The 16,302-nt window shown below is 47.0% G+C and overlaps 2 protein-coding genes across 5 annotated transcripts in view; one reads left to right on the top strand and one right to left on the bottom strand.

The window, feature by feature from the left end:
• Nca (neurocalcin homolog) overlaps positions 1-16,302 on the bottom strand; it is a 181,059-nt gene that overhangs the window by 150,103 nt on the left and 14,654 nt on the right. Inside the window, exon 2 of one of the 4 annotated variants that reach the window (XM_070540435.1) lies at positions 4,298-4,407. The exons of 1 other annotated variant lie outside the window; for it this stretch is intronic. The gene's annotated coding sequence lies outside the window, so the exon portion shown is untranslated. Of the gene's footprint in view, positions 1-2,279; positions 2,394-3,382; positions 3,402-4,297; positions 4,408-16,302 lie in introns of those variants that run through there. 2 more of the 4 variants (XM_070540438.1, XM_070540436.1) reach the window with 2 other exon arrangements.
• Positions 4,981-11,903, top strand: Opa1 (Opa1 mitochondrial dynamin like GTPase). Its single transcript, XM_070540434.1, has 2 exons — positions 4,981-5,786; positions 8,999-11,903. The coding sequence occupies exons 1-2, from the start codon at positions 5,157-5,159 to the stop codon at positions 11,213-11,215; spliced, it is 2,847 nt and encodes a 948-aa protein (XP_070396535.1). The 5' UTR covers positions 4,981-5,156; the 3' UTR covers positions 11,216-11,903.

Genomic DNA, 16,302 nt, shown 5'->3' with positions numbered 1-16,302 from the left:
AAAGGCGGCTGAATATAGAGCCAAAGGGGAGAGGGGGACGTAAAAAAAGAGGGTGCACTGGTTATGTGAATGCGCACGCGCGAGAACGCAGAAGACGTACACGAAGGGAATCACAAGATTAACCGAAATCCAAAACTTATGAAAAACGTGCTTTCAATTGTGTAAATATTCGGAGACAGGGTGTCGACACAGGTGTCCCCTATTTCCTTAATCTGGTTGGCCGCTTCTGACCTCAATAAACAGTTGCAAGTAGCGGCTTGTCCTGTCTTTGTTCTTCCTTAGTGTGCTGTCTCTGTCGGCGCTTCACCTTTCGAAAGGCGACATTTATGCTACCTGAAGGCAAATTCGCACTTTTTTTAGTCAGAAACCAGGCAATTAACTGTGGTAAATGTTACACTAAACGATGTAGACTCCGAAAATGCGATCTTTCAGCAAAATTTTAGCAAGAACCGTAGAGCGGCGAGCGCAAAGCTCTTCTTTTTTTTTTTTTTCCTTTTAGAAAAGGCGCAGCGAAATACGCAGGACCCTGTATATAGCGGAGCGCTTGGGGGCGTCAGAGAGGGCAGATGGAGTACGCTTCTGGAGGACAAACTTTCGTGCCGAATCATTGGGTTGGTCACAAAGCATACAGTTCGTAAATGCAACCGCGAGCTCACTCATGCCTACACCGTCGTCTAGCTGGCCCGGACATTCCAAGTTATAGCATTTTTCGAAAGGGTGCTCCTGCATTGCCGCATGAACGACTTTATAGCTCGCTATGTCATTAAAAAAAAAACTTTATCCTCAATTCCCACCACTCGCCCTTTCATTCATATATGGTCAAATACCAAGGAACGATCGCAACCAGAGGTCACAAATAAACATGTCAAGCAAGCCGACCGCAGGCTCGACCTTTGCAAGGACAGTTGTCGCGCAGGGGGCATCTGCATCGGTCTATACCAACGCATTTCATTACACAGTCAGCGGGATAGGCCTGCCGGTGGTCTTGCGCGTCAAAATCAGTGTTCTATTACAACGCTATCGCGCTAAAAAGAAAGAAAGAAAAAAGACATGCAAGCAGACGCTGTACGTGTACAGATATGCCAGTAAAGCAAAAGCATCCTCCCTACTTTCGTCTTCGAGCACGCGCTGTTCGGCTACTTCTAAGAGGAATACTCTGATAAAAGAAAACATCAACCGAACTAAGCTGCTTTGCTGATTGCGCACCTTCAAATAGCAAAACGGTTGCTCAGAAAAAGCGCTTGATAAACCAGAATACACTGAAGCATGTCCACACCCTTACCCTCGAGGCTGAAAAAAAAAAGTTTGCTGCACGTTCCAACGAGCTCAGACTACACCTGAGAGGAGGGAAGCCGAAGTCGAAAATTGTGTGTGAATTCCGACCGCGTGGTATACGTACCAAAATATCTGACACGAGAGTTTGACAACAATGTATATACTGAAGATTATTCCACGCACTTACAAAAAGTATTTGTTCTCATCAACAATTCCCCTTATCGGTGTCAGTCATGGAACAGACAGACGGGTGCAAAAATTTCTACTGCTCACGGGCGGCGCCGCAGCCCTGGAGTTCTCGCACCAGATCGCCCGTGACGTCACAGATTCTGACGGCATCGCACAGGTCCCGGCTAATTGTTAAAAGCGGACCGAATCGCAATCCGAGGGAATCGAGAACTATACCTGTATAGCACGTATCCAATATTTTGTAAGGTCCAAGAAACGGCACCAAATACGACGTCACACTGTGACGTGACATCACAGTGACGCACCGCAGTTGGGGTTTCGGCGCGAGATCCAGAAACGGCAGTTTGGGCTTAATTTTCTCCACAATTACTTTCTTTTTTCCATCGAGTGATTGAAGACGCAGCATTGAAAGCAAATCAACAAGCTAAGATCAACTTGAATAGTCAACGAAAAATACAACAAGCGCTTCTCACATGGGGAAACAGTGCAATCTTTTTTTTTTATATTATTCTCCTTTTTCTGCACCTGACCCCATTGCTTCCAACGGACGATCAACAGTCGTTTTCAGTATTACCCACTCGGGTGCAACATAAAAGCAATTTCTTCATGCTTTCTAAAGTAGATCCTCCACAGAAACTACAGGCTTTCGTGACGAAGATCACTATTTACCTCGGTTTCGCATGATTCTTTTTTTTTTTGGGGGGGGGGGGGAGGGGCATGTTGTAGCTTGTGACAAAACGCAAGGAACAAAGGTAAATAGCGATCTGCGCTGTCAAAAAAAAAGAGAGAGAGGTAGATCAATAATAAAAACGCACCGAACAAGACGACGCGCTGGCAAACGTTTGCGGCCTTTTCTTTCTCGCGCTCCCATATCCGTCTGTCTACAAAACCGCCTCCGCGGTCTATCAAGCTCCCCGACGCTTTTGTTCCTCGCATTCAGCCACGCTGGTTTTCTTCTTCACTCATTCATCACGCGCATACATATTTGAAAAGGCGCGGCGGGCGGCCTCTTCAACGGCGAAATCCGATCATCCGACGAGAGTTCCAGACGGCGACCGTCGGCGCCTCTATTTAAAGCGCCGCCGAGAGATTCTCGAAACCGATCTTCCACCAACCATAGGCTCGTGCACTTTCTCTCCGATTCTTTTCTTATTTCCTAATCTCAAAAAGTCTGTACAGCTCACTGCGACCTCTTTGTGTCCACTACGTCGAGCTCTGCGTGCCCGGAGTCTGGGAGAGCTCCTGAAAATAGCTGGAACCGTCGTCGCTCGAGAAAAAAAAAAAAAAAGCAGAAGTCACAATATCGTCCGCAACTGCGCAGAACGACGTCGAGCACGAAAGATCGCACCGCGACAAGAAACAAGCAAACCGTGACTAATAGCTTCTGAAAGTATAATGCGGCCCGACACGGATGATTAAATTCATCCGGTAAAATCCATTACGTCGGGAAGGGCAACAAACCGCCGAGCATAGCAGACAGGCTTTCACGCACAAATGAAAAGCGACAGGCGCGTACAGGAAACAATGCAGAGGCGCCGACGCAAACGAGGATTTGCTGAAAAATACTGTCGAACGGCGTTGAAGCTTAGAAAAACATGCGAACGCGACAACATAATCCACTGGACCATGCGTGAAGGCTTACACCAATTCGTGCTGCATGCCCATAAACACACACAAGGCAGCTCGTGTCAAAGTATGTGCAGCGCTTCTACTGACCAAACGCTCCTCGTGAGAAGTAAAATCATTCCCTGTTGAAGACCCAGCTTTGCGCAAATAGTTTACATGACTTTTGACGCCGCGTTACACAAGAGGAAGCGAGTTTGTTAGAAGCGAGATGAATCAGTGTATCCAAATCGTCTGCAAAAGCAACGGTGCAAGCAGGCACGACACACGCACGCCTCTACATCGTCGTACTCACTGTGCCTTCGTTAACATAGGCCGCGCTTTGGGGTGCGCTGACGTGATAGGGATGCCCAACGATCTCTCGCGCTTTTCGTCGCCCACAAGAAAGGCGCTCGCAAAAAGCTCCTCTCTTTCTCGCTCTCGATAGCGACGACAAAACGACTGCCCCAGGGAAACCAACCCCCACTGCAGTCCCCCCCTCGCACCACCCACCGACCAGCACCGCCGTGCCTTTATTGATTCAACTCGCCGTGACAGTTACAAACACTGGATGCACACCACCAAGGCACACACACAGCGTGCGCTTTAACCCACTGCGACACATCGTGTGCCGTGACAAGTGTGTCAAAAGGCGACGCGTGTTCGCTGATCATCACACGACACGGTCGTGTCAAAACCGCTCTCTCTCTCTCTCTCTCTCTCGCCAGAGAGCGACAGCGGCGGAGAGCGAGTTTACACGGCCGCTACACTGCCGATGCTGAAATGCGGCGAACGAGAAAAGATGATCTTTTTTTCGTTCTTTTTTTTTTTCTTCGCCTTCCTCCCGTACTCGCTCTCGAACTCCTTTCTCCAAGCGGTAGCGTTCGTTCCGCTCTGCGCATCGTAGGGACACACACCGCACGCATTAGGCTCGAGAGCATCGCGAGAGCGTGATCTTTCAGGGAGACATGCAAAGGCAGATGGGAGATGAGCGTTAAATAGATGCAAGATGCACCAAAAAGCAGGAGGCTGACGCCGCGACTTAAACCGAGACCGTTAACCTAACGGTGAGGAATCGGACGGATGGTTAGTGATCGCTAGGGACCCGGATCGCCTGCCGGTGACCGGAGGGACTCGAAACGTGGACCAATGCAAGCGGCACCGCAAAACACAGCGAGCAGTCCGAGCAGAAACGCGAAGAAGAGAGGTAGGAAATGGGTTTTTCACTTACATACGAAGTCGCCACATGAAGACTCTCACCAGCGTCCGGTGAACTAAACAGGCTGCGACCTGCGGACAGCTTTCGTTCTATCGACTCCGCCGGCAGGCCTAGTAGTGGCGCTAGTGATGCGTCATAAAACAAATGCAGTAAATTAGCTTCTTTTAAAACGTACAATATATTATTCAGCCTACACATTGCGCAGTTTATGAAAAATATTAATTGTAGGTAGTATACAAATTTAGTTTGGTGAACTTTGATTTTACGTGTGTCGCGTCGTCTGCACAAGATTGCGTGCAGCCATGCGTGCAGCGCTTGCGCCATTTTCATCACAGGCTGATTGTAAACCGGTTTGTTAGCGAGTGCGCATTTGTGGCAAACAAATAAAATTATAGGAGGTGGATTCTTAGTGTATTGCGCAGATTCAACCTTAACAAATGAGAATTTCATGCTGGACGCCTAGAATCGTTGCAGCAGGCGACTACAATTGCAAAACAACAAATTGTTTACAATAAAAAGAGCACAATAATAAAAGGGCTACACTTTTCAAGCGTGATCACCAAAGACATCAATTGCGCTATAACCTTTTAGCTGAAGCCTTCGAAGATCTCTGAAAAGCTCCTCGCATTTTTTTCGCACGACCTACTGGTTTTCTTGTTCGGAAAAGCTCGCCCTCTGTCGCGGCTTCATACAAACTACAAGCAAGCAAGCCACTAGCCAAGCCTAACCCAAGTTCAACATGGAGGCTGCGCTGGCGAGTTATCGCCGGCTAGTAAAGTTGAAACTATTCTCGTGATCCAATTTTGAGACTCGAAACGACCTTAGTAAAAACTCGTCCCCAACCTGACACTCGGAGCCGCGCGCGCTAAACATGTCGCAGCACCGAGCGCTGTCGGTCGTCCGCGGCGCGTTCGGCTTCAACCTCCAGAAGTGGAACACTTCGCCGCGCCTCAAAGCTTGCCACCACCGATACCACACGCTAGGTCCGCACTCCAGACACCGTCTCAAACTCTACGCCGCCACAACGAACCTGCAGAGCGCGCGGAACGTCGCGCTAGTGGCCAGGATCCTTCGCGGCGTGCTCAAGGTGCGATATATCGTCCTCGGCTCGGCAGTCGCCGGAGGAGCGCACGTCTCCAAGAAGTACGAGGAGTTCAAGGACAACCTGCCGGACTTCGGATGGATGAAGAACGTGCTGCCCGACCAGGACAGCATGGACAGGTTCCGCGCTTCGCTGGCCGACGTGAAGGACAAGCTGGGCATTCCCGAGAAGGGCCTGTTCAGGACCGGTGCTAACAAGGCTGCCAGCGGTCTCGCCAGCATCGCCGATTGGCTGCAAACGGTCAAGTTCGAGAGCTCGCCCAGCGTCGTGCGCAACGGCTTGGACGACTTCGCCACCGCCCTGGCCGTCGCGCCGATCTTCTCGTCGCAACAGCAGGAAGAGGAGCGCCGCCAGAACGAGCGCGAACGAATGCAGAAGCTGCAGGACGAGCTTATTCAGGTGAACAAGGCGGTTCGGTGGTTGAAAGACGAATGAATGGGAGACGGACACTCGTAGCGGATGCGGCATAGATTTTCTTACAAACGTTCTCAAGCTTGGCGTTGGTGTCTACGGGATGGGTAAATGCGACGGTTCAGCGAGAACGGGAATGGTTTGGTAGTACAGCGGTTTGGCCTAAAGCTTGCCCAGTCTGGCTTCACATGGCTTCGTGACATTGCAAATTATTCGTTTTCATCGGAATGATGCGTTATAAATGCAGCAGTCCAGAATCTTTATGCATCCACATAGATTTACTGGCTTACTATCTTCAGAAAACTATAGTTGCTTGGAAATTTAGAAAGATACAGCATGATATGTAACGTGACAGGAACATCTGAAGCAACAGGCACCAAGACTAGACAAATTCATGGATTAACTATCACGCTGTACTCACAGTAAGTGAATGATCACAATGTAACAGTTCTCTCTAGTAATTTTTGCACAAACACCACGGCATGCAGTGCATGGAGGAACATCGGCCAATACTAGCTGTGCATTGGTCATCAACCATGTTCGGTTGCAGCATGCAGCACGACAAACTGAAATGCGATTCATTTTCTAACGGCTGTGCCCCATCTTATTTGGGGCCACCACATTTCTAACAAGCTTGATTCTTCATTATGCCTAATCACTCATCACTCGCCCATTACATGTTTTAGCTCCTAGGTTTTGAGGTCGTCCTTGGTCGATAACTCGTACCTTAGGCTGACCCTTTATTCATGTTACTCCAACTTAGTTTTCATTTCCTTAAGCCAAATTAGACAGAATTGTAACAAGGCCGGAGTAGTTTCTTATGTATCAAAGGTACAAACCGGAGGTGAGTAGACTGTTTGGTATACACAAGTGAGAGAGGGATGCCTACAGTTGACACAATGTTTAAACTGGTGACACTAGATTGGTGGTGGCATTTTTTTGTAAACGTGATTATTCTTTTCACATTCGGGCTCCTCCAAGCTTTGTTTCATAAGCACTTATGAACACTGGTGTTAAAAGTGGCTTCAGCAGCAATGATAATCAAAACTACAGGTGGGGTTTGTGCTACTGAGGCACCTATTACAAGCTGTGGATGGGAGCGATTTCTCAGTTTTTCTAACTTGACAAATCATGTGATGCAAACATAATGTCATGCAGTGCACGCATTGCCTCATTGACTTATGTAAGTATGCAAAAAAACAGTGCCCGCTTTTTCATAGGCTGGCTCGAATAATAATTTGTGCCAGAAACAGCTTTCCAGCCATTAAGAGATGCCATGCAAGACAAATAGCTTTGGCGTCAGTTATACACACACTAAAATGTAGCTGATGCTTCACTGATGACTTTTGCAGATGTCACTATGAAGGGCCACAAGCATAATCGAACGGCGAGCCTTAACGTAATCTGCTTCCCTAGGGCTTAACGTAATCTTCCCTAGGGCTGATCCAGCCGTAGGGAAGCTGTTTATGGTGCTTTATTGGCATTTCTGAACTACATCCAGCCCATATGCATACTAATCCCAATGAAGAAAGCATCACAAAGATAACTTAAACTTCTCCACCCACTCACTCCATGAGTGATCTGCCATTGCAGTGTTTTTTACGTGGAGTGATAGGCATGTTGTTCACTGTTTGCAATCCATCTGAACATGGACACTTTCCACTAGCAGATAAGTAGTATATAATCAGTTACTGGCACTAAATACTCAGCGCCCATTTGGTAATACTCTGCACCACAAGATCACGCCACCAGCCTGGCTGCTCGCGTTTATGCTGCTGCTAACGCAGCATTCCTTAAACAGTAAATAAGTACACGGACAAGCTAAAACTCCCGATTAAGTCTCGTACTTCTGTTGCCAGACAAGACCTAATGATTACATGGAACGCATCACAGATTTTCACCTGTTTGCCACCAAATGAATGGAGTAACATGTTGCTGCGTCCGACGGCCACTGTGCACCATTTGTGCTCCTGACCGAGACATCTTGTGTTGCACACTGGAAGCACAAAGGTGCACAAATATGTGTTTTGACATAACATCGCAGATCCATAATACTCCACCCCAAATCGCACGGAGTAAGAATTCTCTATGACCACACTACTTGCTTAGCTGCTAACTGTGACACTGACACAGAACGTCAATGAATTGGTGGGCAAAGATGAGTGGACATACAAGTTGCAATCATCTCTGTGAAATCTTTTAGCCTCAAGGGGGTATAGTAGGGCAAATCGACCAAAAAACTGATTTTTTCATTTCATCAATAAAAAATATTACACACTGTGGGGAGCAAAACAGTGCAGCGGCGAGCGCGTAGGAGCGCTCTAAGCCATTTAAAATTGGCGCCAAAAAGCGCGCCGCCTGGTATTTAAACGTGACAGACGCGATGGTTTGTTTACATGTTGTTTTCCGTCATTTTTTCAGTGTTTACGTAATTATGTTTACTTCATGTTTACGTAAACATGAAGAAAGGCTTTGGGGAAGACACCAAAAAAGCCAGAAAGTTTCTCTACTCTGCTGGTGCATTTTGAACGGTTGTAGTGAAGGCGCAATCATAAAAATGCGTTTTTCTCAAAATCACTTTTTTCAAAATTTTCGGAACTGGATGTACCTTTTCTGGAAAACTATACAGCCCATTGCGCTGAAATTTTCCCAGAATATACTCACATCCCTTGCAAGTAATCTGAACCTAAATGTGTGAAAAAATGACTCAGTTATAACTAAAAAAAAAGAAAAGATTATTAGAAAGACCCTCCATGGTACGAGACATGTGACGGCAATATTTTTTTTCTTGTGACGTAAATGTAGCAAATCATTTTTTAAAGGTTCCAGTTAAACCCACTATTATACAGAATTATTGTGCGAAATTTCACGGTCATGCTGTTTTTTGTTTCTGAGAAAAGGTACATTGTATTTTCCATCATAGCTTAAAGTTTGGTTCTCAACTACACAAAAAATAAAAAAGGGCTGCAGTAAAAAAATTACTCCAATTAAGGCCAACGCTAATCCTGTTGAGCTTGAAGAATTTCACGCTAATATATAGAACAGTTGTTGAGATATAAAGCTAAACCCAAGATGGCTCATGCACCCTACCATACCCCCTTAAGGATAAGGCCCATGCTGTCCATGTCCACATAGCAGCTTCCAAAACAGGTTCCCAAGTAAGAGTAGTAATTGATGCACATTTTTTTCCTCCACTGTAGGTGCAAATGAAATACCAGAAGGAGATCGAGCGCCTGGAGAAGGAAAACCGGGAGCTGCGACGCCAGGTGATGCTCAAGTCGGAGCAGGGAGTGAGTCGGCGCAAGATAAAGAAGTCTCTCATCGACCTCTACTCAGAGGTCTTAGACGAGCTCAGTGATTACGACTCCAGCTACAACGTCCAGGACCACCTTCCCCGTGTGGTTGTCGTCGGTGACCAAAGCGCAGGCAAGACAAGTGTGCTCGAAATGGTGGCGCAGGCACGAATATTCCCCCGTGGTGCAGGCGAAATGATGACCAGGGCGCCAGTCAAGGTAACACTCAGCGAAGGGCCGTACCACATTGCCAAGTTTAAGGACAGTTCGCGAGAGTTCGACCTGACTAAAGAGACCGAGCTGTCAGACCTCCGAAGGGAGGTCGAAGTGCGGATGAAGAACAGTGTTCGTGGTGGCAAGACCATCAGCACCGACGTCATCTCCATGACCGTCAAAGGCCCTGGGCTGCAAAGGATGGTCCTGGTTGACCTCCCAGGCATCATCAGCACGGCAACAACAGAGATGGCTGAAGGCACCAAGGACGCCATCCGCGAGATGACCAATCTCTACATGAGCAACCCTAATGCCATCATTCTGTGCATCCAGGATGGCTCTGTAGATGCTGAAAGAAGCATAGTCACTGACCTCGTCAGTCAGGTAGATCCCAATGGCCGAAGAACCATCTTTGTCCTCACCAAAGTAGACCTGGCCGAGCAGAACATGGCAAACCCAACACGAATTCGTAAGATCCTTGATGGAAAGCTTTTCCCCATGAAAGCGCTTGGATACTTTGCAGTTGTAACAGGTCGGGGCAGTGCAGAAGACAGCATCACGGCAATCAAGGCCTACGAGGAGGCCTTCTTCCGGAACTCCAAGCTGTGCCGAGACGGTATTCTGAACATGTCGCAGTGCACAACTCAGAGCTTGAGCTTTGCCGTGTCAGACTGCTTTTGGAAAATGGTGCGGGAGTCAGTTGAGCAGCAGGCTGATGCCTTCAAGGCGCAGCGATTCAACTTGGAGACTGAGTGGAAAAACAGCTTTCCGAGGATGCGGGAGCTGGACCGCGACGAGCTGTTTGAGCGATCCCGCGGCGAGCTACTCGACGAAGTAGTCAACCTGAGCCAACTGAGTCCTAAGCACTGGGAGGAGGTGTTGTCGCGGAACCTGTGGGACTGCATGTCCGGCTACGTGGTTGACAGCATCTTCTTGCCAGCAGCCCAAACTGGGAATGCCGGAAACTTCAACACAGCTGTCGACATCCGATTGAAACTTTGGGCCGAGCAGCTTCTGCCTTCACAGTCCGTCGATGTAGGTTGGGAGACACTGCGGGATGAGTTCAACGCACTCTTGCAAAAGCGGAAGGCGGCAAAGGACCACGACCCGCTATTTGACCGTCTCAAGGAAGCTGTCGTCAAAGAGGTCCTCGACCGGCATGTCTGGGAGGACAAAGCTGTGGACATGCTGCGCATGATTCAGCTCAACGCACTTGAGGACCGTGTGGTGCATGACAAGCATCAGTGGGATCAGGCAGTCCGGTTCCTGGAGACAACGCTCCAGCAGCGCTTGCACACGGCTGAGGTGAGGGTCCGCGACATGGTCGGTCCCGGAGTCAAGGAGCAGTGGCTGTACTGGACCTCGCCCACGGAAGAGCAGAGACAGCGAGCGGTGGTCAAGGCTGAGTTGGAGCGACTCCTCAACCACGAGTTCCTCCAGAAGCACGGCCCTGCACTGACGCAGGAGGAACTGACAACGGTCCGCAAGAACGTCCAGGCGCAAGATGTCGATGTCGACTACAAGTTCATCCGGGACACGTGGGATCCCCTGTACCGACTGCACTTCCTGCGTCGATCTTTGGCCAAGGCTAACGAGTGCCGGAAGGGGTACTACCTCTACCACCAGGGCTTGGACTCGGACCTCGAGTGCCACGACGTGGTCCTGTTCTGGCGCGTGCAACGCATGATGCACACCACCGCAAACGTGCTTCGGCAGCAGGTGATGAACCGCGAGGCCCGTCGGCTGGAGAAGGGCGTCAAGGAAGTGCTGGACGACTTCTCACAGGACAGCGAGAAGAAAGTGGAGCTCCTCAAGGGGCGCCGGGTGGAGCTTGCCGAAGAGCTGAAGAAAGTGCGCCACATACAGGAGAAACTGGAAGAGTTTGTGAGTGCTCTAAATGCGGAAAAATGAGCTCGACGAAGGTTTTCGTTAGGAAGGACTGTTTCAGACATGTTTTACATTGTCGCTGGGCCTTTGGGGTTACAACATAGCTGCGTTCTACAGCAGTCGCCGGTTATTTTCTAAACTTTTGTCAGTTAGTAGGCATGATTTTGCGCCCGAAAATGCACAAGTAGTTGCGCTAGTCAGTGATAGTACGTGAGCCGAGACTCGGATCTCCTCTGCGGAACTTAGGCTAACTTCCAGCCTGTTGTACTTAAATAGGCTGGCTTGTAGCTGACACTTTCCAATCGTAACTGCGCCATTATGTGACGCTCGTTTAATTTATATCGTTTTGTGAAGTTAGTATTTTGCCTGCAAAAATTATTTGATACAGTTGAACGATTAAAGCCTCCTTTACTTGCCTTCACCAAGCAAACTTGAAATTTATAATAATCGACACTACGGCTTTGTGCAAGCGCCACTGAAGCTTTGATACCGTCTGAATAAAGCATGTGCTGCTACACAAGCTGAAAATGACAGCCTACATGCCTCGGTATGTAGCTCTCCGGCTTGTTGCGGAAAGGTAAATACGACGTGTAGATAATATAGAATGAATTGTGTACATACTACTAGGTGATTGAACGTTGCCGCAACTGTGGCTGCCTGCCTGTTGTGTATCCTGCCCACCTGTGGAGAATAAAATGCAAAACGGCATCACCGTTTCGTTGTCAGAGAGAGTGCTCTTACCAAGAGAAGAAGGTAGTGTGTTCTCACGTCATTGTTGCAGCAGTATGCAAAATCTCGCAATCGTCTGCCGTCACAGTGATTTCACCTCCCCTGTTACAATTGCTGTTGAGCTTCTGCATAACAAATCATCATGGATAATGAAGTGCATCAAACACTTCTCGCCAATATCAGCATGCAACAGATGTCAAATATAGAGAAGGTATTGTAGTGTCAGACAGTGCATTATTATAGCGTGCAGTTGAACCTTAATTCAACGAAGATGACAGGACCTGAAAATTGTTTCATTAGGTCGAGAACTTTGTTGGCATTCTGGGGTTTTATATGCCAAAACCACGACTCTGATTATGAGGCACGCCATAGCAGGGGACTCCGGATTAATTTTGACCACCATGCAATCTTTAACACACCGCCAATGCACTGGGCACAGGCACTTTTGCAGTTTGCCCTCATCGAAATGTGGCTGCCGCGGCCGGGATTTGATCCCGCGACCTCATGCTTAGCATTGCAACAGCATAGCCGCTAAGCCACCACGACGGGTCAAGAACTTTGTTAACTCGGAAACATTTATAACACTCATGTGACTAACGTAATACAGTCAAACCTCAATATAATAAACATCTATATATTAAATTACCACTTGCCAAGTAAATCAGAATTTTATCATCAGTGTTAGCATCAACAAATATATGCTTGGAATAAGTATAGAATATAATGGTATTTTCATGAGCACGCGACTTCTTCATAACAAGACTCAATTTATTTAAGAAAGAGAGAGAGAGACGGGAAGAAGGCAAGGCAGGGAGGTTAACCAGACTAAGTCTAGTTTGCTACCCTACAGGTGGGGAGGGGAATGGAGAGTGAAAGAGAGAGAGCAAAAGGATATCTTATTGGCTAGAGTGGACGTTGATGGACTAACGAATTGTGGACTACCACTGCACCGAGAAGAAAATGCGCATTTCCACTTGGACTTGACAAAACATCTGGCACCATCTAGTAGAGCCAATGCCGTGCTTCAATGTGAAGGTTCAAAAAAGAACGGCCCATCTCGAACTGGTATGGTAACAAGTTTAACATAGAAATCTATGTATAAATTTGAGGCATGTTGAAAGAAAACAGGTTTAATGTGACATGTTTCCCCTCTCTTGTCCCAAAATTTTGTCAAATCAGGTGAGAGATTGAGTTCACTTCGTTGCTTAGAGAATTTACACATTGATACACGTCAGGAAATCAAAAGCACTTTGTTAAAGCAATATTTTCATGAAATAGGTCTTCTTAAATCGAGCCTTGGCTGCTCATCCGTTGAAGGTTGCCTGTGCTCTTGGTCTTTCCGGTAACGGCATTGTGCCATAGTGCATGGGAATCTTGGCATATCAAAGCTATTCTGTTGCCCCACAGCAAGAAACTAATGAGACTTCCATGACACAAAACAGCACAAACTACAGGACATAGTGAAACACGAATAGGCTGCGTGAGCACTGACTAACAACTATAGGTTTATTTGAAAAACATCAATTATAAGTCCAATGGTAAGTTCATGTACATAGTTCATGCACATCTGTAAACACATCGTAAGCAGCCATATGTGGCAGCTGGCTCTAAAAGGCTGGAAGCACATAATGTGACAAATGATGCACTGTATTATCAACAACACGGTTGTTAATGCAAAAAAGGTGATTTCTTTTTTCAAGAAGGACCAAGGATGATGCAGTGATAATTTCATCTTTCCATCTGAAATGCTTCAAGGATTTTATGTGTTCTCTTATTGCATTGTGTAGTTTGTGCTGTTTTGGTTTTGCACCATGTACAAAACACATAACAAACACCCAAGTTTTCACTTCTACTGAACAAGAAATAATAGAAGCTTTTTTTTTCAAATGAACAAGTTGGACTGATGTGTCAGTCAAGCATCTGTAATTCTTTCAGGCAGAGAATCACAATCTTTTGGCAGTTCCCATATGATGTGTTGGGCTTTGTTGATACGTCAACATTTCTGCCATTGTTGCTCTTTGCCATGTGATCCTCCTTTGCTCCATGCTACTTGGGTTTGATGGAGTCGCAATTGCCTGTGTGAACCAGACACAAGCAGTTGGTTTCCGAATAAAAAATTAACTTGCAAGTACAGCGCACGTCCCGTCTGTTCCCTTCCTCCTTTGTCCTCAGTGCAAATTAACTACGAATCCACATGGACTCACCCACCTGCACGTCCTTTCACTGAAGAGCAAAAGTTTGCCTTCCTCTGTGTTTTTGACCATTTTGAATGCAAACAAAGGCCAACTAGGCGCCTTGAAGTTAGCTGTGGTCACTTTAGTAGCGGCTCGGTTCCTTCTGATATAGGCTGCAAATGTAGTCCACCCACTTGGCAATGTAACTTTACATGTTCAACATTATGTGCCTCTTGCTGTGCATTGTTTAACATAGAGTCTCTGTCTGTCTGTCTGTGTGTGTGTGTGTGTGTGTGTGTGTGTGTGTGTGTGTGTGTGTGTGTGTGTGTGTGTGTGTGTGTGTGTGTGTGTGTGTGTGTGCACGTGCGTGCGTGCATGTGTGTGTGCGTGTGTGTGTTTGTGTGTGTTACTTTAACATAACAGTGAAGTAAGTAGCAATGTTTTGGTTGCACGAGGAAGCACATACTACCTATAAAGTTATACTTCACTCAAGTAACTTGAGGACTGTCTGCAATATACACTGCAGCTGTGCACATTATTGATGATAGTATTTATTAGACATGAAAATGTACACGACAAGTGGGTAAATGTGTCTGAATTTATAGCATATAAGCCTTGTAGTGGATGCTTTACAATAGGCAGTGTAATAAGCAATTACATTCAAGAACTACTGTAAGGCTGTACATTAGAACAAATACTGGTAGACCTCCGAACAGAAAGAAACATTCTGTTGCATCCTGCATTTAATCAGGTTTGGCCTGTTCTATATCTTATCACTGATCCATGATGCATCTTGGTTTCAATAGGATTGATAAGTGGTAGGAAGCATTCCTGTGAACTATCCTGTGCACTTATATCGTGCTTTTATACAGATATAAAATAGAAAAATTAAAGAGCCACTTAGTTATCCCTATGTGGATGAATGCGAAAGCATTGCGGCCATTTCAGCAGAAGCATGGCAATCAGGGGCGTAGCCAGGGGGGGGGCTTATGGGGCTTCAGCCCCCCCCCGAAATTTTTTCGTGCTGTCCATGCACCGCTGACGAAAGCGACCCCCGGCGCCGGAAATCACTCTGGATTTTGTATAGAATATCTTTTTGACGCTCCAAAAGACATTTAACCGCAGAGATTGCAAACTCGGGCTGGATTTCGTGACGCCAAGCAGTCCCATCCGAGCACAAGGTTTCAAGGGCGCTTTGATGGTGAGCGGGCTCACCGCGGCATCTCACTGAGGCCACGGAATCTATGGAGCGCATGGATATCAATTGCGAAACTTTATGGGTATAAATCTCATAAGCTCTTGATGTGAAAGGTGCATTGACATTTCCAAAGTTGTGCTTTAGATTTTCAATTGCGGAACTTAGTGGGTTTAATGTTGTTATATACATTTGACGCCAAAGGTCTATTGACTTTTCTAAAATCTTACATCGGAACATACAACGAGACAAGCCAAATCAACACACTAGCAGACAAGTTGACAAAGCAGGCAGCGAGGTCCAATGAGACGAAGCGTTGGGGTGGTTCATTTGTGCCGTCATGTCACACAAAAAAATATCAACATTTTTTTTAACCTACGCCAGAACATCCATGTCAAGACACTAAAGCCAGCCAAAGTAACTACGTTCTTATTTATTTTTTCTACTTTGACTTTTATTCGCGAGGACACATTGAGCCTCTTCAATTTTTTTTTGTTCTCGCTATCCTACCCGCGGGCTGCCAGAGCCAGCCAGAGCGCAAACGTTTTCCTCGTATGGCCCCGACCACCGTGCGGTGCACTTCGGTGCGCGTTCGGTTTGCTCTGGCCGAGTGGATTTTCACCGGAGAGGGTTTCGGACGCTTTCTGGCTAGCAGACGAGAAAAAAAAAAAACAATGGTCGCTCGCCGCCATCACTGTGGGGACTCGAAGGATTGCACCGCATTCCTTGAGCGGAACCTTTCCGGAAAGTCTTGTTTCGCCGCTGTAGGATACTGAGCAGTATGCGTATGGTTCTCAGTGGACCAAGCGTCTCATGTTTTCTTCGGTATTCCTTCCGTAGCCCCATTAGGTGCCCGAAGTAGGCATTAGATTCTGGCCAACATACTTTCCTATGCGTTTTTTTATTCATTTCGGTGCCTCCGCCTCACACAAAAAAATACATTGTTGCGGCGCAGCGAATTGTCGCATGGTGAAAGTTCGATTTTGATACTTCTTTTGCGGAAAGTAATGGGC

The sequence above is a fragment of the Dermacentor albipictus genome, chromosome 6 (assembly GCF_038994185.2).
Source record: "Dermacentor albipictus isolate Rhodes 1998 colony chromosome 6, USDA_Dalb.pri_finalv2, whole genome shotgun sequence".
In the NCBI taxonomy this organism is placed as follows: Eukaryota; Metazoa; Arthropoda; class Arachnida; order Ixodida; family Ixodidae; genus Dermacentor; species Dermacentor albipictus.
This window is presented reverse-complemented; position numbering and strand designations above follow the sequence as displayed.